General features: G+C 39.5%; 1 protein-coding gene across 2 annotated transcripts in view; it reads right to left on the bottom strand.

Moving 5' to 3' along the window:
- The window catches only part of LCP2 (lymphocyte cytosolic protein 2), a 58,662-nt gene that overhangs the window by 27,529 nt on the left and 6,037 nt on the right, over window positions 1-25,096 (bottom strand). For both annotated transcript variants that reach the window (XM_042447306.1, XM_042447305.1), the window contains exons 2-4: window positions 18,103-18,165; window positions 17,454-17,500; window positions 3,395-3,460 (exon numbers count right to left, since the gene is read on the bottom strand). In XM_042447306.1, coding sequence (XP_042303240.1) covers window positions 3,395-3,460; window positions 17,454-17,500; window positions 18,103-18,165 — 176 coding nt within the window. The remainder of the gene's footprint in view (window positions 1-3,394; window positions 3,461-17,453; window positions 17,501-18,102; window positions 18,166-25,096) is intronic.

The raw sequence follows: 25,096 nt of genomic DNA, 5'->3' as shown, positions 1-25,096 counted from the left end.
TCAAAAAAGTCAGATAATCCGGAGGGTCATAGGTGCTCTGGGTGCTCGGGGCCTAGTGTTGTTCTGGGCCTAGTGGCGGTGGGGCTGCTTACCGCTTGCAGCCTGGTGATGGTGGTGGTGCTTGGGGAGGTCGGGGCCTGCAGCCTGGTGGGGGTTTCGCTTGGGGTTGCAGCTGCCTCCGTGCCTGCAGCCTGTTTGGGGTGGCGCTCGGGGCAGCTGCCGCCTCCACATCTGCGGCCTGGTGGGGGTGGCGCTTGGGGCTGCAGCCGCCTCCACGCCTGCAGCCTGGTTGGGGTGGCGCTCGGGGCCGCTGCCGCCTCCGCATCTGCAGCCTGGTGGAGGTGGCCCTCGGGGCCACTGCTGCCTCCACGTCTGCAGCCTTGTTGGGGTGGCGCTCGGGGCCACTGCCGCCTCTGCATCTGCGGCCTGGTGGGGGTGGCGCTCGGGGCCACAGCCACCTCCGCGCCTGCGGCCTGGTGGGGGTGGCCCTCGGGGCTGCCGCCACCTCCATGTCTGCAGTCTGGTTGGGGTGGCGCTCAGGGCCTCTGCCGCCTCTGCATCTGCGGCCTGGTGGAGGTGGCGCTTGGGGCCGCTGCCGCCTGGTGCTCCATGCCTGCAGCCTGGTGCTCCCTGCTGGCCGCCTCACTTGGGGCCTGGTGCTGGGGTGTAGTCAGGGCTCAAAGCCACGCCTACCGACCAGTCTGACATCGGATAAACCGGAACGTCGGATCAACGAAGGTCAGATTAATGAGACTCTACTGTATTTATTTATTTGCTGGTATTATATCTCACCTTCTTTCATGACTGCCTCACAAGATAGATTCCAACATAAGTAATTTTAAAAAGTCCCAAACCCCCTTCAAAATTGATGATGGTGTAGATTACATTTAATATGTAATCATACATATTAAAATGCACATATTATAATATTAAAATAAATTAAACCATTAATACTGTTAAAACTCAAATTTAGTTTAAATAATTTAAAACACACCAATAAATAAATAAATAAATAATCAAAAGTCTGGCTCATGCATTAAAAAATCTGTTCCTTAATAGGCAGGCAGTTGCTAAAAGCCTCCCTGAACAGAAAAGTCAATGGGAAGACAACAAGAATTGATCTAGGGGCTTATTGCACAGCTAAAAAAATTGCCTTACCGCTGTCGAATTCAATTTGAATTCGGGATACATCAACTTTTTATTGCACATGTTTTTGCCAACACCACTGGGTGTGTGCATTCCAGGTAACATCTGGCTAGGAGCTTCCAGGCTTTGAAAATTGGCTGGCTGAACTTGGATTCTAGCCGGATGTTACCTAGGATGCACGTGCCTGGCGGTGTTGGCGGCAAAAATGCATGTGATAAAATCCGATGTATCCCAAATTTGAATTGAATTCAGCAGTAGTAAGGTGATTTATTTAGATGTGTGATAAGCCCCTTGGTCTGTACTGTCCTGGAAGTAATTTAATAATTACTTTCTTTAGTAATTGTTCCAAGTCTTTTTTGTTCTCTGCAAGTAGAAAAATTTATTTTAAATTGCCAATTTGCCAGATTGTAACTTTAATTTCATTTTTTTTCTTCAGATTATTGATAAACCACATCAACAAAAAGTATGGAATTTTCTAGTGCTGAACTCTAGGCCTTCATCAGGTTCCTGTTCTTATGGAAGAAAACTCCAAAGGAAACCTATGACCGTCTGACGCAAACATTGAGTGACGAGTGCCCATCATATCATACTCAAATGTGAAGAAGTGGTATGCCAATCTTCCACGTGGAGATGTTTAGACTAAAGATGCAGCAAGGTCTGAGAGGCCTTTGACTGTGTCAGCTCCTGAAATTGTTGAGCATATCCATGACCTGATTTTGACAGATTGGCAAATCTCAGCTAAAACAATTGCTGAGACATTAGAGATATCCCAGGAGCACACTGGGTTTATAATTCATGAGCAGTTGGCTATGCAAAAGGTGTCAGCCAAGCAGGTGCCAAAATGTCTGAATGCTGACCGGGGAGAAAAAAAAGAGTGTATACCTCCAAGTTGATTTTGTAGTATTTTGAATGACCTAGCGATAATTTATTGGAACAACCCATCACTGTTAATGCAAGATGATTACATCATTGTGGCCTGAAAGACACATGCCAAAAGGTGCAGCTTCAGGGCCGTAGTGTGTAGATGACAGATATCTCTGGATCAGATGGAAGCTGTTTTGAGGCTGCCTAAGGTGGCCTGAAGCCATGGGCAAAAGGAGTGGTTAAAAAGTGCTCCTGCTGACAGCTCCTTTGATACAGTGGTGGCTGCTCACTTTCAGACCAGGCCATCTGATCGCAGCGGTCCCCACCTGACTGGGGGTTGATCGTGGGCAGCCAGAGGCCACTCCAAGCCACTGGTCTGCTTTGCTCCTGTGATCTGGAGACCAGACAACAGTCCTTGCAGTAGTGGCATTCAGATTCTCCGTGGCCAAAGAGATTCAAGACTCAAAGGTTAGCAGGAAAGGTCATGGCCACAGTTTTTGCGATAAGGAAGATATTTTTATTACTATCCACAAAAGTTAATATAGAATATTACTCTAACTTGCTATGCTGATTAAAGGAGGGATTGAAGGAAAAATGGCAAGAGAATGGTGTTCTCTTTTTGCAGAGAAATGCATTTGCTCACTAAGCTGGAAAGACAAAGGAGGTTTTAAAGAATTTGTGGTTTGGGTGCATAGTTCATCCACCCTATTCACAAGATCTTGCTCCATCTGACTATTTCCTGTAAGCAAATACTTCACAAATTGTGATATTTGTAGGCAGATATATCATAATATATCACAGTTTGAAAGGAAGGAAATTTTGAAAAAAAGTAAATTTTTGAATGATTTGGTGGTGATAGCAGCAACCAAGCAGTATTTCAATGACCAGACATCAGAAGTTTCTTTGGAAGGATTAAAGAAATTTGAGAAATGATGTGCCAAGTGCATCAAACATCACAGTGAATATATGGAATAGCATGTAAGTTTCATGGCTCTTTGACATTTCCTTCTTGGTCAGGCCAAGAACTTTTTGGCACCCCCTGATACCTGAAAATCTTACTTACTTGAGCTATTATTATTATTATTATTAAGAATTAATAGGTGCACTGAAGTATTCTAATCCACCTGTCTGGATTTTTAGATGAATGTCTGGATTAATGTTAGTTTTTATACTGGACTAGTTTTTGTTTTTGTTTTAGCTGTTCCTTCACTGAGTAATGGTTGCAATATACACAAATTATGTAATATAACTACTTCAGCTCCCTCCTCCCCTGCAATTACAACCTTATTTATGTTTGAATGTACACAGTTCCTTATTGCCCAACAGTTCTGAGAAGAAGTTGCTTACTGTCGATACAATAGCTTAATAATAAATTCTTCCCTACCGTTTTTGAAAGAAACCCTTTCTCTCTTCATGTCGATTTATTTCCTGGCTCAGCTTGCTTAGAATTCTAAAATTAAAAAAACAAACAATGTGTTAATCAACCAAGCATATTTTGATGAAAGACAAATCTGTGTTGTAATGCATTTAAAGTTGCCAGATCACAGACCCTGGCAAGTTTCCCTGGTGGGAAATGAGGTGCAAATATTTTAGTTTTGGGGGCTCATCTCCAGGCAAGAGGAAAGCACTGTGTGCAAATCTTCAGCTCAGCTGGTAGAGCAGCAACTTGCTACAAATTGCAAGGCTTATTTAATTTCTTGCTGCAAGTCGCGAAGACTTTCCAGGAGGTTTATGCACTTACTTCATTAGCTTCCTCATTCCCCCCCCTCCCCAGTGTTTGTGGTTTCAAGAGCAGTTCTGCTCCACATCCAACTTCTGGCTAGAAGCAAATCGTAGTTATGTGTCTTCAGGTCTTTCCCAACTTATGGCAACACTACAGTGAGGGTTTTTTTTTGGGGGGGGATGACAGTGTGTGACCTGCAGAAGGTCACCTAGCGGGTTTCCATGGTTGGATGGGAAATTGATCCCAAAACTCATACTACTACACCAAGCTGGCTCTCCTAGAAGCTACATTAAAATGTTTTTTATCCTGTTTCCCTATGTAGTGAGAAAGCTGTAAAATGCAGTGGTTTTGCTCTTCAAAGTCTTTTTGTTGTTGTTTCCAGAACAATAAAATAACAGACAATGGGATTCATTGTGTGCAAAACCTTTTTGGCACTGGAAACAGCAAATTCTATAGTTGGTAACTTGTGTTTTATAGTTAACTGCCTTTGAGTCAATCTCAACCCATGGTGACCCTATGAGAGAGAAACCTCCAGGTCTCTGTCCTGAACTGCTCTGCTCAAATCCTGTAGGCTCAGGGCCATGGTCTCTTTGACTGAATCTATTCATCTAGCATGCAGTCTTCCTTGATTTCTACTGCCCTCCACCATGCGTAGCACTACTGCTTTCCAGTGACTAATATCTTCTCACTATGTGGCCAAAGTACGGCAGCCTCAGTTTTACTCTATGTAAAATTCACACTTGGTTTTTTGGTACAGAAAAAAGATTTTTCAACACAGAAAACAGCATTTTCTGCAATAAAGGTAATAATCTCAAGCAAATTTTTATCAGAATAAGTCTTCTTGTATCAAAGAATACAAGTGGGATATGTATTCTCCTTGTCAGTATTTCTCAACATTTGAAAAACATTTTTCAACCGTTTTTCAAAAATATCCAAATATTCTTTCCATCTTTACCAGAAGGACATAAATAGAAACTAATAAGAAATAAATAATATGCAGCCACCTGAAGAAGAGTGGCCCAAACAGTGAAAAGATCCTTGGTTCTTGTAACCAATGCTGGGCAGATGACTGAACTTGCCCTGTCCTCTTGCAGGGGAGACTCATCATGTAGGGCCAGAATATCTGGATCCTGGAGGTGGGGATGAATATGGCTTCCTCTGTCATCCCCTGAGTCAAGAGAGGTCTCCAAGGGAATCAAGCTCACGTGCCACCATTCTCCAAATCTAAACATATTGAAGGATGACAATAGCCTCTCTACGGTCTCCCAAGGGTGAGGTGGGTGATAGAGAAATAATCTGGCCATTGTGCTGTCATAATGGAAGGTCATGGCAGAAAGAGGCAAAAGGCAATAGACACTTCTACTGTGAAGGAAATGAGCTCAAAGGAAACATGTTTGGCTTGCCTTCTCTTGACACCATTGCACAACCCTGGGAAAATATACCACTATTTGTGTAATGCACTAATGGGATTCCAACCTGTTCTCCTCAGTTTAGCTTCTCTCTTAAGCTTTTCTTTCAGCTTCCTAGTTTAAATATCCTATTCCACACATCTTGTTCACAAAAAGTATGGCGAGGCTCCACATGTTTGCTTGAACAAGCTGTGTACAACATCTTCCACCATAGCCATTAATTTTTGCCTCTTTGTCCACTTCGGTTGCTTCTGCACTGCAGAAATGCTTCAACTTGACACCATTTTAACTCCCATGGCATAATGCTATAAAATCCTGGGATTTTTAGTTTTGTGAGACATTTAGCCTCCTTTGCCAGACAGCTCTGGTGTCACAAATCTCAGGATTCCATACCACTGAGACATGGTGGTTAAAGTGGTGTCAAACTGGATTATTTCTGCAATGTGGATTATTATTATTTATTATTATTAAACTTTATTTCTATAGCGCTGTAATTATACACAGCGCTGTACAAAGTCGGTAAAATTAGGAGTAAATAAAAGCCTGCCCAAGGCGTACATTCTAAGAGGAATAGATAAAATTACCATATAGAAAGGAAAAAAACAGATTAAAAACATCAAATATCAAACAAATCACATCACATCACATCAAATATTGTCAGACAGCCAGATAACAATCACAAATTCCCTGAGAACGCTTCCCTAAACAATATGGTTTTCAGCTCAGCTTTAAAGCTGGTTAGGGAAGTGATGAGCCGTGCATGCAGAGGAAGAAGGTTCCAGGAATGAGGGGCAGCAAGAGAGAAGGGACAGATCCGGGATGGGGCAGAGAAGATCCTGGGTTGAGAGAGGAGATTTTGGCTACCAGAGCGGAGAGTGTGAGTAGGGATGTAGGGAGAGAGAAGATCAGTTAAATAAAGAGGGGCCAGCCCATGCAGGGCTTTAAAGGTGAGTAGCAAAAGTTTGTACCTGATGCGGAAAGGAAGAGGGAGCCAGTGAAGGGAAGACAACAGAGGGGAGACATGATCATAATGGCGAGCGAGTGAAATAATGCGTGCAGCTGAATGCTGAACAGAAATTAATGGGTGGAGGTGAGAGAGAGGAAGCCCTGCCAAGAGGAGGTTACAGTAGTCTAGTCGTGAGACCACTAGTGCATGGACCAGTGTCTTTGCGGTAGAAGCTGAGAGATATGGACGGATTTTGGCGATATTATAGAGAAAAAATCTGCAGACTTTGGCTGTAGTCTGGATCTGAGGGATAAATGACAAAGAGGAGTCAAAGATGAAACCAACACTGCGAGCTTCCTGGACCGGCTGGATCGAGATGTTATTGACGGAAATAGAAAAGGAATAGTGAAGGGTGGGCTTAGGAGGGAAAACAAGAAGCTCAGTCTTGGACATATTGAGCTTCAGACGCCGATGGTGCATCCAGTGGGAGACAGCAGTTAAACAGGATGACACTTGCTGCTCTAGCTCTGGTGAAAGATTAGGGGTGGAAAGGTACAGCTGGGTATCATCGGCATAAAGATACACCCCCCCCCGAAAGTCCCCATCTTAAATGTCAATTTGTACTCCTTTTCTCTATAGGATACACTTACACAGAATGAGAGTGAAGTGGAAGCTCTTACCTAATGCACTGAGAATCACAAGTGATACACACCTCAAATAGAATGTCTTTAGAGACTACTGTTTGTGTGGCATCCCATTCATTCTCAAACCTTGTTTTTCTTCATAATTTTTTGTCTTTTAATAGAACCTCTTTGAAGTGAGTCAAGAAATAGTGGCGTAGATACTCATCTGCTGCTCCATTTATGAGTGATCACTTTACAGCAACCTGAAGAAGTCCCCTTGGGGAAATCCCTTAAATATTTGAAACATTTAATGGCACTGATCTTGTGCAACTTTTTTTGTTTTGTTTAAAAAACCCACCTACATTTACTGGAACTGTTAATGGAAAGTTGCTATTTATTTAATTGCTTGCTTATTTATTTATTTATTTATTTATTTATTTATTTATTTAATTTTGGGCCAGAATCTCAGGACAGCATGGCAAGGGTTATTCCTTTACAAAAAAGAATGGTAAGAAGGAGGCTGACTGGTCCAAGATCAGCTAGTGTGCTCTACACTGAGTGAGGATTTAAATCTGGAACTCTCTGACAGGAACCCCATACTCTGAGCCAGTTTAACATGGCAAAATATATAAAATCTCCAATATGTGCTTACTGACTTTAAAAAGTTACTCAAAATGCTTCTTAGAAAGATAGGGCAGCAAACTACCTGAGAACATTTCTATATTATTTTTCTTAGGAGTAAGAGCAAGAATGTCTGGGTACAATTCTAGCCGTTCCAAGAACCTTTTAGCTTACTGGTATTTCTCAACTTCCAATATGTTTTTCATATCTGTAACCTCAAAGAAGTGAGATATGGAATAGAGAGCAAAGATAGGGCTGTAGTGTAGTAAATGTTTTGTCTCTTTTTAAAAACAACAACAAAACTGTAATCCAGATTTATCTAACTGTTCTGTATATTGTTTTCAGATCAACCCTCCAAGGAAAGTTGAACCCCTGTACTTTGATTCATGCCAATTTTCTTTGGAGCATTATGCTACCCTTGAAGACATAATCATAGTCTAATGAATTATACTGGGAATGAATCTGGATATTTTTCTGGATCAATCCCTATTGGTTGGAATCCAGGTCCCAGTCGGGATCAGGAGTACTTTGGGACAGTGAAAGTTGGTGTGCCAACTATGCCCATTCCTAGAGGTGAAAGTTATGGATTACTGGGCCATGGTAACCTATATCCCAATTAAAACAAATTCAATTTTGTGCAGCACCCCACTGTATAAAGCCACCTTTGAAGCATGCATGGAAACTTCAGCTGGTTCAGATTATTAGATTATTATACCTGGGCCTCTAACTCTTCTCTTAAATCATCTTCATTGGCTAATTATTCACTGGATACTTCTGTCAAGTCCTATCAGTTTCTGAGGCCTTCTTAGTGTTTGCAACAAAGGTTTAGAAATAGGATTGGAAATCCTGTTGGGGTGCAACACACTCATCCCTATTGTTCTGGCTAGAGGTGTTGGATGCTACAGTTCAACTTTTGAATGGGCACACATTTTTCACTAATGTTTTAGAACTTCCTGACTAAAAAGATTAATATAGCTTTCTCCTTCAGGTCCTTCTGGCGATTAGTGAAAATATAAGGGTTTTTTTTTTTTTTTTTTTGGTTGATCAAACTAAATAAAATGGCAGTCATATGGGGGTTTCTAATGAAGAAAGGATTTGAGAGGAAAAACAAACAAAGAAAGGAAATTCGAGAATTATCAGATATGATTCAAAAGAAAGAGGAAGAATTGATGGCAAACAACCAGAAGGGAAGGAAGAAAATAAGTAAGGAGTTGATACTGCTTAAAAAAGAGTTGGACAGCAAGTTAACAGAAGAAGTAAGCAAAAAATTGAAATATATTAAACAAAGGTTTTTTGAAGGTGGAAATAAAGTGGGGAAACTGTTAGCGTATAAAGTAAGGAAGAAAAAAGAGAGAAATACAATCACGGAGATACAAGAAGGGGAAAAGAGGCAAACAGAAAATGGAAAAATCCAGAATGTATTTTGCAATTTTTTTAGCAATCTATATAAAGATACAACAGATGATAAGACGCATAGAGAAACAATTGACAAATACTTGAAGAATGTTACCAAACTGGAATTAACGAAGGAAGAGAAAGAGAAACTAAATGGAGAGATTACACAAACAGAAATCCAACAAGTGATAACCAAAGCGAAAAGCGGGAAAGCACCAGGACCAGACGGGTTCACGATGGGATACTATAAAACTTTTCAGGACATATTACTTGACCCACTCAAGAAAACATTTAATGCAATTTTAGAAGAGGGGATACCCAAAACGTGGAGAGAAGCCAACATAGTACTGATAGAAAAAGAAGGTAAAGATAAAACACTACCAGAAAGTTACAGACCAATTTCACTATTAAATAGTGACTACAAGATTTTTGCAAACATAATGGCGGAAAAAATAAAGAAAATTTTGACTAATTAAATACACAAAGATCAATGTGGATTCCTACCGAAAAGGCATGTGAAACAACATATTAGAATGGTAGTAAATCTAATTGAATACTATGACAAACACCCGGGGAAAGAATCAGTAATGGTAAGCTTGGACGCGGAAAAAGCCTTTGATAATTTGAAATGGGGATTTATATTTGGACTACTAGAGAAACTGGAGATAGGTGAAAACATTATAAATTGGGTGAAACAAATATATCAAGAGCAAAGTGCAAGAATCATAATAAACGGCACCAGGACCAACAGCGTGAAAATAAACAAAGGCACAAGACAGGGATGTCCCCTCTCACCATTGCTTTTTATACTCTGTCTCGAAGTACTGTGTAAAAGAATAAGAGAAGACCCACAAATTAGAGGCAATAAAATAAAAGGGAATGAAATAAAAATATGTGCATACGCAGATGATATGTTGATCATCTCAGAGGACCGCCTGATTAGCTTACCCAGAGTTTTGAAAGTCGTTGAGGAATATGGCACTCTAGCGGGGATGAAAATAAATAAAGAAAAATCATCTATGCTTGTACTAAACATGACGGAAGGTAGGAAACAATCACTACGAGAGGAAACGAAGATTGGAATACAAAAGAAAAGAAAATACCTTGGAATAAATTTGACTAAGAAAACTGCAGAACTATTCGACAATAACTACAAGAAAACGTGGTATGAAATTAAAACTAACTTAGCTAAATGGGAAGATCTACACACTTCATTACTGGGAAAAATATCAATTATCAAAATGAATATCCTACCAAAAATAATGTATCTTTTCCAAAATCTTCCAATAATTCTAAAGGATCAAATTTTCAATCAGTGGAAGAAAGATATCTCAAAGTTTTTATGGGCGGGCCGGAAACCTAGGATAAAATGGAAGGTACTTACCAATCTAAAAGAAAGAGGTGGTTTTGCATTGCCAGACTTTAAAATATATTATGAGGCCAACTGTTTGGACTGGTTGAGAGAGTGGATAAATTTAGAAAACGAAAGCCTGTTGAATTTGGAGGGGTTCAATAATAGATATGGTTGGCACGCATATATGTGGTATGGGAAAATAGAGCAAAATAAACAATTTAACGACCACATTCTACACAGATCATTATACAAAATCTGGAAGAAATATAAGAATAAACTATACAGAAGATTGGCCTTGTGGACATCCCCTCACGAAGCCTTTATGGGCAGAGGAAAGTTAATCGGGAAGGACTGGCTCAAATACAAGGATATACTCGAAACTGAAAAAGGAGATTTGAGAAGAAAAAGTAGAGAAGAGCTAGAAAAACAAGGAATAAATTTAAGTTGGTTTCAGTATTTGCAATTGGTCTCAAGATTTCGAAAGGATAGGAGTCAGGAAGGAATAGCTATAGAGAAAAATGAGTTCGATGTGATTTTGGAAAAGGGGAACAAAGGGACAATTTCAAGATTGTATAAAATGTGTATAAAGTTAGATCTAGAAGAAGAAACGATAAAAGGTTGCATGATAGAATGGGCTAAGAATGTAGATAAAAAATATACAGTTAGAAAGATGGGAAAGGGCGTGGGGTAGAGATCTGAATTTCACGTGCTGTGCTGACTTAAAAGAAAATTTTATGAAAATGATGCATAGGTGGCATATCCCCCCTTCTAGATTGGCAAAGATGGCAAAAAACAGATTGGATGTATGTTGGAGGTGTAATAGCCATTATGGCTCTTATTATCACATGTGGTGGACATGTCCGATGGTGAAGATTTTCTGGAAAAAGGTACAGGAAATAAGAAAGGAAATATACCAAATCAATATAAGATTAGAACCAGAAATAATATTGTTGAACATGATAGAAGATAACATACCAAGGAAACACAGAAAATTATTATTGTATTTAATAACAACAGCAAGGATTGTCATAGCAAAGAATTGGAAAAAGATGGGAGAAATAGATATAGATGACTGGCCAATGAAGGCATTAGATGCTATGGAAATGGATACTTTAACGATGTGGTTACGGGACGAGGGAAGCTATGAAGTATCAAATGAAGAAATGTGGAAACCATTAATGTTGTATTGTAAAAAAAGATGGACAAACCTGCCCTAAATGTACCCCATAATGATTTATGAATTTAAATACAAAATGTTAATGTAGACTCAGAGGTAAGGAGGGTGGGTTAAAAAGCAATTTCTTCTCAGTAAAGCAAGAACAAAGATGGGAGAGTCTAAGATAAAGCTATGGATACATAGACTGCTCAGAAAAAAATAGCAAGATTTAGATATTAGGGCGAGATGGGGGATGCTTATAATATAGGTATAGAGGAATAATATTTATAATTTCCGCTGTATGAGAAGGGTGGATTGGATGCAAAACATATATATGAGCAGCATATTTTGGGAGGAGGGGCAGGAAACATCTAAGAACAAACTGGAAGATTACAGGAAGCTGGAAGTAGATCAGGAATATTATTTGCATATTATTTTTTCAATATTGTATATATGTAATAAAATTATTTTAATTAAAAAAAAGAAAGAAATAGGATTGGAAATCCTGTTGGGGTGCAACACACACATCCCTATTGTTCTGGCTAGAGGTGTTGGATGCTACAGTTCAACTTTTGAATGGGCACACATTTTTCACTAATGTTTTAGAACTCCCTGACTAAAAAGATTCATATAGCTTTCTCCTTCAGGTCTTTCTGGCGATTAGTGAAAATATAAGGGTGTTTTTTTTTGTTTTGTTTTTTTGGCTGATCAAACTAAATAAAATGGACATTCATCTTAGCATTTAAATATGATTGCTGTTTGACATGTTATCACTGATTGCTTCAACAGACTTTTCTTTTTTATCTCACCATTGTAGATGTAATTTAAAAAGAACAGCAGTTTTATTATTGTCATTTTTAATTGTAATTGATTTTCTTAGTCACTTTGGCATCCCTTGCTGGAAGGTATGATAGAAATAAATATTTATTGTGAGTTTAAAGAAGGGGAAACTGTGTGTGCCATTCCAAGATCCTTGAAGAAAAATAAGCTTGAAGAATGCAATACAGTCATCCCTCTGTATTTACAGATTCTTTATCCACAAATTAAACTATTCATGGCATGAAAATATTTTTTTACAAATATAGATTTCCAGAAGCAAACCCTGATTTTGCCATTTGATATAAGTGGCACTATTTTAGTATGCATTGTATTTAGTAAGACCTGAACATCCACTGATTTTATTATCCATGGGGATTCCTGGAACTAAACCCCAGCAGATTACAAGGACTCACTATAATTTTCATTAGCAATGAAGACTTTCTTGGCTGCAAAAAAAGGTTTTTTCCCAGTACAGTATCTATATATAATTATAAACATTTCAGTATTAGGAAAGTGTTCTGGATCAATGATCAAAAATAAGTACATGGGCGTAAACCTTCTGTGTTATGTCCCTTACTGGATGAGAAATTGCAGGCGAGAAAGGTTGTTATAAACAGAAAGATTACTCAATCTAGTTTTTAGGGCTCTGCATTGGATTTAGTTTTTTTCTACTTCAAGCATCAGACTTATGAATCTGCAGCTGAGGAAGGAAGTATAAAAACCACACTGCTTACATAAAAGGAGGAGGGGGTGTATCCGATTGATTAAGGATAACACCAGAGCAGCAAGATGAGGAAAATATTACTCACACTCTTGCCTTCTCCTTTCCACATGGACAGGTCGAAGTGTGGTTGGTATTGTTATGCTAAGACAAAATCTTCTGAATTTTGGTGTGTGTGCTTTCCCAACAGCCCTCAACGGACACTGTACTCCGAGCAACCATAATCTCTGAGGCAAGTGGTCACATCCACACTATCTCATATGCACATCAAACAAAATAGTTTGGGAATTGCAAATGAGGAAATTTAACACCTCTGAAGTCAGGAAGACAGGCAACTGAGACAGGAAGTTTTGCCGGACAAGCCCGATAAGGCTGATTTACAACTTCATTTTCAACCTGGAGATTGCCAGACCAAGAAATCCTTTACAACAAAGACTTGATTTCCTTTGATGTAGGACAAACACCTTTGTCTTTAGGCTAGTTTTTGCCTATAAAAGACCCCCAAAATTCTTTATTAGTGGGCTAATTAGAGGCACAGGGACACTCTGACCAGTCCCAGTACATCCATTCCTCCCTCTGCTCACACAAACGGCCCATGCTATCTCCTTCGCAATTGGATCGGGAGTCAAGCCTCGTCTTGTGTAAGTAATGTTATTAGTTCAGGCTCCAACTATTCCAAGCTAACTCTTGATTTCCTTAAGCCTGACATGTATGTATGCGTGAATGTGGATTGTTGTGTGATTTTCCCACTAAATAAAAGAAACATTTCATTCAGTGAATTCTGCTTCTGCAATGTTTCTTTGATTCCCATAAGGGAAATGGTTGCAAGGGTCCTTGTAGCCAACCCAATAAATTGAGATAAATACAATTCCCCCAGACAGAGAAATTTTTGGCTACAGTATGTTTTGGATTTTTATTCACAGTTCCAAATAGTTATAGGTGACAATGCCAAGTAGCCTGCTTCAAACAGTGGTTAGAAAAGGCAAAGCAGATCCCCAAGTTATATTGGCCACACCTAAAAGGTAGTGATTTCAGTAAACTGACCTGCATTTGTTGCCCAATTTCATTTATGTCTAAGAGTGCATCTCTCTTGTGGAAATAAAACAGTTTGACACCACTTTTACTGCCAGGGCACCATCCTACAGAAATCTGGGATTTATAGTTCTGTAAGGCATTAGCAGTCTTTGACAGAAAAAACCTAAAGGCCCTGTAAAACTGCAAATTCCAGGATTCTATAGGATGGAACCACCACATTTAAAGTGGTATCAAGCCTCATTATTTCCACAGTGTACATGCACCATAAGCTCCCTTTCCTTGCCTACCTGGTAATTCCTAATTAGTAATTTCAAAAGAGGAAATTTCTCAAAAATGCAAAAGAGAAAACTTTGCAAGAATGAGCACTTTAGTGAAAAGGGGGGGGGGGGGAGACCCCAACAAATATGAAAAATGAAATTTGAGTCAACAGATCAGTTCTCTCCACTGACACAGGGGAAATATCACAGGTCAAACAAGTTACCAGCAAGTCAAGAGGATGCCAACATGGTTCAAGAACCGTGTTAAGGAAGCTATAAAGACGAGAAGGCCTTTTAAGAAGTGCTTCTCATATAGAGAACACAAATGCTACCTTCTCCCCTTCCCCAAATGTAAAGTACAATATGATCCAAAATCTACAAAACAGTGGCGCATTACACACTGCCATAAGGGATGTCCTTAGGATGTCCCATTTTGAAAAAGGGGTGTCTCTTCCAGACGCCCCTTACCCTATCACGGACAGAGTCCATGACAAATGGCGGCGGCCGTTCCACATGGTTGCAGCCATATTGACATAGTGGACGCTGTGCGTCCGCACATTGCGCCCCAAAAGTGACGCCGCAAGTGCGCGACTAGCGCCTCGTGACGTCTTTTCCGGGGCCCAGGAAGGAGCGCGATTTCCGCGCTCCTTCCTCGGAGCGTCCGGGACCCGCACGGTTTGGCTGCTGCGGCTCCTGGATGCTGCAAATGGCGGTGGCAGGAGACCGCCGCAATCCGGCGGTATGTAACCCGCCAGTGATACCTTTATTGGGCCAACCAAATTTGACATTATATAGATTGCAAGCTTTTGAAGCTCCATTGGCTTCTTCATCAGGCAAAGGTGTTTAAAATCATATAGGAGAAAGAAAGACAAAAAGATGACTATGGGCCTATACAAGCGGGCGGCTCCATGCCACCTGTTTTTGCTACAGAAGGAGGCCGTAGCAACCACACACCGTGGCCTCCAGAAGGAGCAAAAAGAACCCGCTTCTGGGCAGGTTCTTTTTGTGTCCTTGCAGGGCCTCCATAGATGTGCTTGCACACCATGATGACATCCCTTGTGTGTAGCACTGTTTGGGTGCTGCACTGCACAGACATCATCTTGGCGCACACCGTGTGGTGCAATGGTGGCTGGGCAGCGGAACTAGAGCTTGGAGCATGTGGATGCTCAGCCCTAGTGTGTGTGCAGGCCAGCACAAAGTGTCAGTCTGTATTGCCCCTATAGGCTTGCATTTTGTCAAGTGTTGTGTTTTTTGTCCTCAATTCAAATAGGATGGAAGATTATCCATGCAGGCAGGACCCTCCTCCTTCTGGCTATGTGGGTAATGGGAGATTCTTAAAGTCTTTAAGTTTTAAGCTTCACACTAAACTCCATATGGAAATTAATCTCTGGGAGAAACTGGTCATGATATTAAATGATTTTTTAAAAAATTATCAGTAGGTATTAAAAGATGTGTCCCAGATGTTGAACCTGCAGTCAAGAGAAGCCATACCTTCAGATTAATCCTTTGTAATCCCATTTATTATGCCTCTTTTAAAATACCCTAGCTTTTCCCTCCTTCTCCCACTTTTCCTATTTATCCTTGGCTTATTTCAATTGCTGCAAACTGCATGAAAAAGCAAACTGCTTTTTTGTGAGCCAGCAGACTCTTAACTTGTCTGTTCTCCCTCACTAATAACTTTTGCTATTTTGAACACATTCTCCCTTTTTCATCTATAAAATGTCAGAAAGTATGGATAAGCTTAAACCTTCTTCAACGGTCAATGATTCTGAAAACTAAACCCTGCATGTCATTCCCCTATGAATGCTGAAAAATAAGCCCCCATTGAAGCCAGAGAGTGGTACCCTCCATCCAGAAGGTTAAGAGAAGCCCTGGTGTGTGTGTGTGTGGGGACAGAGACTGGGAAGGAAATAGTTAAAGATGATGCACTGTCTAATGGCAAAGTTAGCACAATTTCTAGATATGGTCCTGTGACTGCACTAAACCGCTTCACTGATTGCATAGTTAACTGTTTGCCAATGAATAAAACAAAATCCTAGGAGGATTTTGCAGTACAACGGGGAGAATGCTGCAATAAAAACAGTCTTATCCATCTAGAAATTTATGTGAACATGTTTAAGGTAGATAATGTAGTCCTAGCTTTCCTTAGGAATACAGAAAACATAGCTGTTTTATTATTTCTATATACCTCATCTCCTGCATGGTTGAATTAGACCTTAAAACTGCTGTAAGTACAACAGGGTTATTTCACACATTTTACAATGAACATTTTTACCAGCTCAGCAATAATGTAAACTTTATATTATTTCTAAGTTAGTAAAAATGTTTACCTAAGAATTGTTCATCTTACAAAATAATCTCTACTTTCTAAATTATCTAAAGGCACCAGACCCTGTCTGATCCTGGAAGCTAAACAGGGTCGGCCTTGGTACTTGGATGGGAGACTGTCCACAAATACCAGGTATTCTGGGCTATATTTCAGAGGAAGGAACTGGCAAAACCACCTTTAAGGATTCCTTCAGTAAGAAAACCCTATGAAATTCATGTTGGCACCATAAATCAACAGATTCCTTGAAAGCATATATGAACACAGACTTTTTTAGATTCTTTAAACAAAACATGTATCCCTAGCATCCCAGTTGCAGAATTTGGAAAAGTTACTTTTTGAATGTAACGCCCAGAATCCTCTATGATTCTATGCTTCTGTATGCTTCTGTAATGTTTAAATTATTTTAAAACTTTAAATTATTTTTTATAAATAGAGCCTGAACAGACAGGTCAAAATAAATCTGCTTTGGATCACTTTGGAGGTATGCTGTTTAAATGATGCATACGTCCTAAGAGGCCGAAAGCCGCACCAAAGCCACGCTCAAGTCCTAAGGACTGGAGCACAGCTTTAGTGCATTTTCTGGTCTCCTAAGATGTATCTGTCATTTAAACAGTATACCTTCAAAGTGACCCAAAGCAGCTTTATTTTGGCCTGTCTGTTTGGGCCCTTAGTTTAACATTAATCATGATGTGAGTCTTGTTGATTTCAATGAGAACTAAGGACAAGAAGGGATATGGATCCAACCCAGTGTTTTAAAGCACTCTTTGTTATAATAGGAAGTGTTTTGCTGCCTGAAGCAGACCCACATGACTCCCAAGTAGAGTCAACACTTTCCTACCTTTATCACTTTCTATCCCCCACCCCAGTGCCTCTTGCATAAGTCACCTCTCCCTGCTGTGTAAGTGGGCCTGCTCTGGAAAAAGAAAAGCATTTGGTGAAAGCATATCTGAACAAATTTAATCTATCTTGGGATCAAAATAGTTGATTGTTTATCTGTTTTGAAGGCATCTTACAAACCTATTTTAGTATCTAATTATATCACTGATTTTACTTACGGCATTCTTAGCTTTGGAAACTTCTGAATATCATTTTCAGACATGTTCTGAAACAGAAACACACACATGCAGCATATTATTGCCTGTAAACAATTTTTGCTTATTCCTGCAGCCCTTTATGAAGTAAAAATAAAGGTTCTCCTTTACATGATATTTTGAACATGGCTATTTAAGTGTGACTTGTACAGTACAGTTTTGACTGGCTCCATGCCCCTCCATCAATATCCAATCACATTAGGAGTAAATCCAAAGGAATTGGGGAGGGGGGGTAAATCTTTTGGAACTACAGTCGGCCCTTCTTATACACAGATTTTTTATACACGGATTCAAGCATCCACAGTTTGAAAATGTTCAGAAAAAGTATAAATTTCAAATATCAAACCCTGATTTTCCATTTTTTTAGTAAGGGACACCATTTTGCTCTGCCATCATATTTAATGTGACTTGAGCATCCACGGATTTTGTTATCCATGGGAGATCTTGGAACCAAACCCCAGTGTATAACAAGGGTCCACTGTATGTTTTTATTGAAAATCTTACCAGGAATCTTTGTCCAGTTATGTTGGGATTTTGTTATCCATGGGAGATCTTGGAACCAAACCCCAGTGTATAACAAGGGTCCACTGTATGTTTTTATTGAAAATCTTACCAGGAATCTTTGTCCAGTTATGTTGTGTTTCTTGGCAACTTTCTCACAGTCCTTGAAGTTTAACTGCAGGTGAAAAGAAATAATTTTGGTTATGTCCCTAGATGTTATTGTTTCAGAATAAACCACATGAAGAGTACAAGATTGGTCTTGGGGCTGCACAGTACCCCTGGACCAAAACAGTAGTCTGGATAATATTGGTGGTCCACTGCCAATGCTGTTCCACAATGTCAGAAAGCCCCTCCCCACACTCATTCTGCATCCACACTGAAGAAATAATCAACTTTGACATCACTTTAATTGCTATGGCTGAATGCTATGGAATTCTGAGAATGGTAATTTATTGTGACACTAGTTCTCTCTCTTTTCTTTTTCTTTTTAATATACACAGGCATACCTCAGTTAACAAAATCTCTGACAAATAAGCTCAGTTTTACAAAGTCATTCTCCTCTAGCCAATGCTACTGTTGTTAAGTGCCTGGCTGCAACAGGCAAGGTAAGTAGCAGCTGCCTCCAGAATCCTTACTGAGCATGCATGAATGGAAAAACAAAGAAAACAGGGAAAACTTGCCTCACCAGCTCATCCAGTGTGTCAAAAGAAGAAGAAGTAGAAGTAGAAGAAATATAGATTCATATCCCACCTTTCTCCCAAAATGGGATTCAAGGCAGATTACAATAATTTAAAATATTATCATCCATGGATTCATTTTAGAAGTAACTTTCAAATAGACCCTAGAAGGTTCAAAATATTTTTTGTTTATTTCTGAAAGCCTTACTTGACCCGATAGTTGCATTTTACATGTATATAGTTTTAATTTTGATCTGTTTTCCTTCCTCAAGTTTTGTTCAGCTATAAGTTTTTAGCAGCATAGGCACTGGGAGAATGGTGATGGAGGGCTGGAGAAGGTAAGCTCCCTCCAGAATCCCTGACTGAACGTGCATGGACACCAAAACAGAGAGATAAAAGGAAAGAGTAGATAGGCCTGCCTTACCAGCTACGCCTGTATGTTAAAAAAACAAAGAAAAGAAACATAGAACTGTACATTTCTCCAGAAAAATGGATATCATAAAGAAAATGGAGGCTGATCACAGAAAATAAAATCATCCCTGGACACATTTTGGAAGAAACTTTCAAGTGGTCTCTAGAAGGCTCAAAATATTGTGAATTGTGTAAGATTCGCCTGACCTGGTTGGCCAATTCAGCAGAGGTATTCCTCTATCATTCCTGAATCTCACTTTCTCCAGGTGGTTTATAATGCATAATTGTATATCCCAATCCATGAACTTACAACAATATCCACACAAACACAGAGCTAATAGCAGCAGAAGTATTATTATAGAAATAATGCCTAAATGCATGACTAAAAGCATGTGAGGTTTCTTTGAGGAACTGTCAGATCTCTGTTGAAATTAATCTTCTTTCTGACTGGCTGTCCAATCTAAGGCTGGTTTCACGATCAATAACCACAAGAAAGAAAAGAAGGGGCTTTGAAGTTTCCAATCAACAGTCAGTGCCAGGACAGAAGACTGAATCCCCAATCCCTGGTGTTGGTCGAGTCATGAATCTATGATATGTTGTATTTCTGTCTAAACGATTTCTAGTCAAAATGTTATAGTTATTTCTATACTTGCATGTATGTGTATGTGCATGAAGTTTTCATTAATCTTTTGGAGATGCATAATAAAAATGTCAGTTTTAATACAATGTTAAAATATTTAATTAACTATTCTTGAGAACCTATTTAAAAACAGGAAATAGGAAGGAGGAAGCCAGACACATCTCCCTTGATTGGCTGGCTTATCTCAAAAAGTCCCTCTTTTTCATCCGTATCAACCATGGCGGGGGGTGGGGGAGTGCCAATGTAAAAGGATATACCTATATTGGGCAGTTTCACACAAAAGGAAACACAGTTCCTAATATATTGTGTGAAAGTATATTTCTGAAAGTACACCAACTCAAAGGCCCAACAAAAGGAATAGTTTTTGATGAGCACTGCAATGCCTGTTACATGGGAGTCAGATGGATCTTCTATGGGGAAGGTCTTCTTAATTCTACAAGTGCTTCTACACTGTAGAAATAAGGCTATTTGACACCATTTTAAGCTGTAGCTTTATTCTATGGAATCTTGGGATTTGCAGTTTCACAAGATTCTTAGCCTTTCCTGCCAAAGAGTGCTTGTTCCTCAGTAAACTAGACAATCCAGGATTCTGTAGGATGGAGTCATGACACCTAAAGTGGTGTCAAATTGTATTATTTATGCAGTGTAGATTCATCTTATGTGTCACTAGGCTGTAATTGTTTTTGTGTGCCTTAAACCTGTTTCCAACTTATGGCAACCCTAAGGCAAACATAATAAGTGAAACATCGATACAAAAAGATCTCCATACTGCTTATCTGTCCTCATGTGCCCCCCTATACTATAAACTCAAGAAGTTTTGTATTTTTCCAGATTATTTTGTTAGCTTAACATTTGCAAATTTACGGAAAGCTTTTACTGAATTAAGATTAAATATGATGGATACAGCATACAGAGAGAGAAGACATAGAGGTATTCCTCCAAGAGAACATACTTGTATATATGGTTGTCAAGAGGTAGAGGACCTTGTTCATTACATGCTATTTTGTCCTCTCTACCAAGAACCAAGAGAAAGGTTTATTACATCTATAATAGAAACCAGTCCCAGTCAAAATCCACAGGACATGATTTTTTATCTTGTATTGGACCTGAATAAATATGTAACCTGGAAAGTAGCTTTGTTTGCCTTAGCAGCTAAAAAAAATCAGGAATAAGTATATAACAGGGATAGCCATAAACTGTAAAGGTGATGACTATATTTGACAAAATTTTAATGCATAATGACAATTGTTGCTTGTTTGTTTAGAAATTCTATACTAGATACGAGATACCTGCATTTTAGATATAATTTCCATGTATTTTTATATTGTTATATTGTTGTGCTGTGCAATGACCTTTGGTCAAAAGCAATAAAGTTTGATTTAGTTGATTTAGGCAAACATATCAAGGGGTTTTCTCAGTCAGATTTGCTCTGAGGAGATTTGCCATTGCCTTCCACTGATGCTGAGAGCACGTGACTTGCCTGAGGTCACCCACTGGGTTTCAGGGCTGAGCAGGAAATTGAACCCTGGTCTTCAGAGTCATAGTCAAACCTTCAAACTGCTACCCCATCCCTGACTGTCATGCATTGCCACAAATTATTCATCTCCATTATTCAACAGAGCACTGTCCTCAGTAGTGAGAGGGGGAGTTCATCAACCCCCACAGTAAAAGACATTTAAATGAGGTTTACTTTGCCTCTTTTTGCACAGCAATAACAAGTATTAGCGATGGTGCCACCACCTTTGTTTCTGAGAGCTCCTCCACCGGTGTCATCCCCCACTATTGCTACTGTCTACTACTCAAATCTAAATCCCAAAGGGCTGTATGGCTACAACTTTGCAAAATTAAAACTTCTTTTAAAATGATATCTCACAGAATCTCACAGCTGACATAGCATGGAGTTATAATCCAAAAGAGGCAATCTTGTAAAACTGTGGGAAAATGTTGTATAGTCTCCTCCTTGTTCTTCTCACACCTCTAAAATAATCCCTAACATCCATTTTGTCCTAGTTGAGCTTTGAAAGTACCCTGTTTTCCCCAAAATAAAACACTGTCTTATATTTAGTTTTTTTGTGAGTTTTTCGGGCTACGTGGCCATGTTCGAGTTGGGTATATATACACTGTGTGACCCTGGGAAACGAGGAGTGATTTGCATGTGTATTGTTCTGTTGCTAATGGCAGGGCTCAGGGTGGGAGGGTCTGCAAAAGAGGATTAGTGTCTGCTTGATTAGTGTTTATTGTCTGCTGGGAAACCCCTGACCCTTGGAGATTTCTTATTTGCATTTGTTGAGTCTTCATCTTGCTATCTTTCAGGACTGGAAGCCAAACCTTGTTTACTTTAAGGGTTTCCTCTTTCCTGTTGAAATTGTCCAGGTGTTTGTGGATTTCAGTGGCTTCCCTGTGCATCCTGACATAGCAGTGGTTGGCATGGTCCAGAATTTCAGTGTTTTCAAACAATATTTTATGCCTAGGATGGTTTGTAACATGTTCTGCTTCTGCTGATTTTTCTGGCTGACCCAGTCTGCAGTGTCTCTGGTGTTCCTTGATTCTTATTTGCACACTGCATTTGGTGTTCCCTATGTAGACTTGTCCGCAGCTTCATTTGGGCAATTTAGTATTCCTAAATAAACTTCATTTGGTGAAGTGATGTTTTTCTCCTTTCAAGTTCCTGGTATAGATCATCCACCAGAATAACCAAACAATAATCAAAATAATAATAACACCTACACACAAATGGACTAAAAATCATGAAGAATATCAAGATAATGTATGACATCATGGAATCTTTGAATCATCAAGGAAAAGTATCCGTATGATCTACTCTAATATAAAAACAGGAAACAGTAACACAAGAGACATGCCAACTTTGCATTGTTCTGTCCTGAATGACTGACTTTATTAGTACTAATTTTACCTGGACACAGAAGATGGTAACTATTCAGATACCAGTTTTCCACATTGCTGGCACCATGGTTTAGCATTAAAATGGTAAACTAGAAAGTAGAACAACAACAAAAAGCAAGGAAGGCAGAAAATAAACACAGAGGCCTGTTACAGACTGCCAAAATAAAGCTGCTTCGGGTCTCTTTGGAGGTATGCTATTTAAATGATGCATGGGTCCTAAGAGTCTGGAGGTCGCGCCAAAGCCACACTCCATTCCTAAGCACTGGAGTGCAGCTTTGGTGCAGCTTCTGGATTCTTAGGATGCATACATCATTTAAACAGCATACCTCCAAAGAGACCCGAAGCAGCTTTATTTTGGCAGTCTGTAACAGGCCAAAGTTGTAGAGGACTTTTGCACAACAATCCATCCCTGATCTATTTTTCCCATAACATTATTAGCCATTTGGAACCAAGACAGGGTCTTAGCTAGGGTTCAATGCCCCCTTCCCTAGCTGGGTTTGGGAGTTTCAAATGTGCTGATTCAGTCAGGCACACATCTAAGAAATCCCATTTAAAAATATCCTAATAAAGATGGCACATCTCTTTTAGGTACAGATAGCATTTTCATTCTCTGCTGCTAGACTGAAATGTGGAACACGTGCTGTAGAGATGCCTCCACAGAGATGCCTCCAGAAATGGCCTCCTTATGTCAAGCAAGCGCTATGTGGGGATTAACATTTGAAGCAGGGGAATCACAGGATGTGTGTGTGGTGGGTATGGGATGTATCAAGTGACACCCAAAGATAGGGGTGATAATACTGGTCCCTAAACATCTGTCTTTGGGCAGAAATCAGCTGTGGCATTCACCTTAAAATGGTGGAGCTCAGTGGAATTGATGATGTGAATAGGATGAAACTGAGTAGGAGAAAAGGTTAAGGTTTTAAAAAATGCATTTTAAAAAATAATTTCTATTATAAAATAATTTTTATTTTTAACATTTTCTTTAAAACAATCACATCTTACCAAATGTTCACTTTGACTACATGAAACTATGTGTATGTAGATACATTTAGGCTGTGCATATGATATTGTAATTTAAAGGTATAATTTTAATTTTGTTAGTTGTTTATGCCACAACTATTGCCATTACATTCAGTTATATATGGAGATTATGAGATATGAATAACATTAGTACAAAGAGACATTACCCAGGATTATGTAGGGTGCGGTATGGGAGTGTGACACCACTGCATCTGTTGATGCCAACCCTAAAGACACAACTGGTTTGCAACACTCACCAGGTGATCACACATGACCACTTTAGAGGCCATCTAATGTCCAACAGAAATATGGAGACAGAATTTGAAGACCGAGTGGGAAGAGACCCCTCTTTATGAAGATTGGTAACACCCTGGAGGCAGTTAAAGCGTGCTCTTGCCTAGGTAATTTACGAAAAAGAATTCCTTGCAGCTGAGCAAAGGCACACATTGAATCCTTCCACAAAGGAAATGTTTGTTATCAGCTTGAAGTGGTCTTTAAATCAAAACTGGAGCTAAGCCAAAGTGATTTATCTAATTTTAATTCTGAAAGCACCATTAGTTGCCTTGAACATTTCTTTACTTTACTTTCATCCAAATTGTTGCTACATGAATTGTGCAGGAAGCTAATCTAGCTGTGCATACATATGTAGCTAAATATATATGCAGCTAAAGTCAAGCTGCTTCTAATTTGCTTTTAGACCCTGGTTTTAGATGCCGTTAGAACAGACTTGGAAATAAGCCTTCCAACCATGGGAGGTTCTGATATTACGGGAATGAACCATATTTATCTCAGTGGTTTGCCTGTCGACAGTCTCCTGTCGATTCTTCAGCATCCCCAGTGAAATAATTGGGTACTATGTGATGGCACAGTGGATAGCACCAGCATAGAGGGGCTAATGCTCTGATTTATTCCTGTGGCTTACCATAAGCAACCACATGCATGGTGACTGTTTTGTTTATAACCCTGTTTGACAACCAGACTAGGCATCTACATAACTCAGAAAGATCAGAAAAGCAAGTAATCTTACAGAAAACTGTGGCACTGTGAGATTATCACACAACCACAAATCAGAAAAAACAAGCACAATCAACCAAAAGCTCTGACCAAAAACCAAAGGTGGCCAAAGTATGGCTCTCCAAGTATGGATGGACTATAGCTCTACACTGTTCGCCTTTGGCTATGCCAGCTAGGGATGATTGCAGTTGCAGTCCAATCATATATGGAGTACCACACTTTGTCCCACCTTGCCATAAATTATATGAAAACAAAGCAAGAGGATAGTGATTGTGCTGATGATGCAACCAACACAATGAGTCTACTCCACTCAAAAGATTTCCAGGTGGCACATATAAGAGGCATCTAAATAATAATACTGTTTATTTTATTTTATTTTATTTTATTTATATGATGTTTATATACTGTTGTCCAAATTGTATAATGTTTTATATCCTTGT

This window comes from Sceloporus undulatus, chromosome 2 (assembly GCF_019175285.1).
Source record: "Sceloporus undulatus isolate JIND9_A2432 ecotype Alabama chromosome 2, SceUnd_v1.1, whole genome shotgun sequence".
Taxonomy (NCBI): domain Eukaryota; kingdom Metazoa; phylum Chordata; class Lepidosauria; order Squamata; family Phrynosomatidae; genus Sceloporus; species Sceloporus undulatus.
This window is presented reverse-complemented; position numbering and strand designations above follow the sequence as displayed.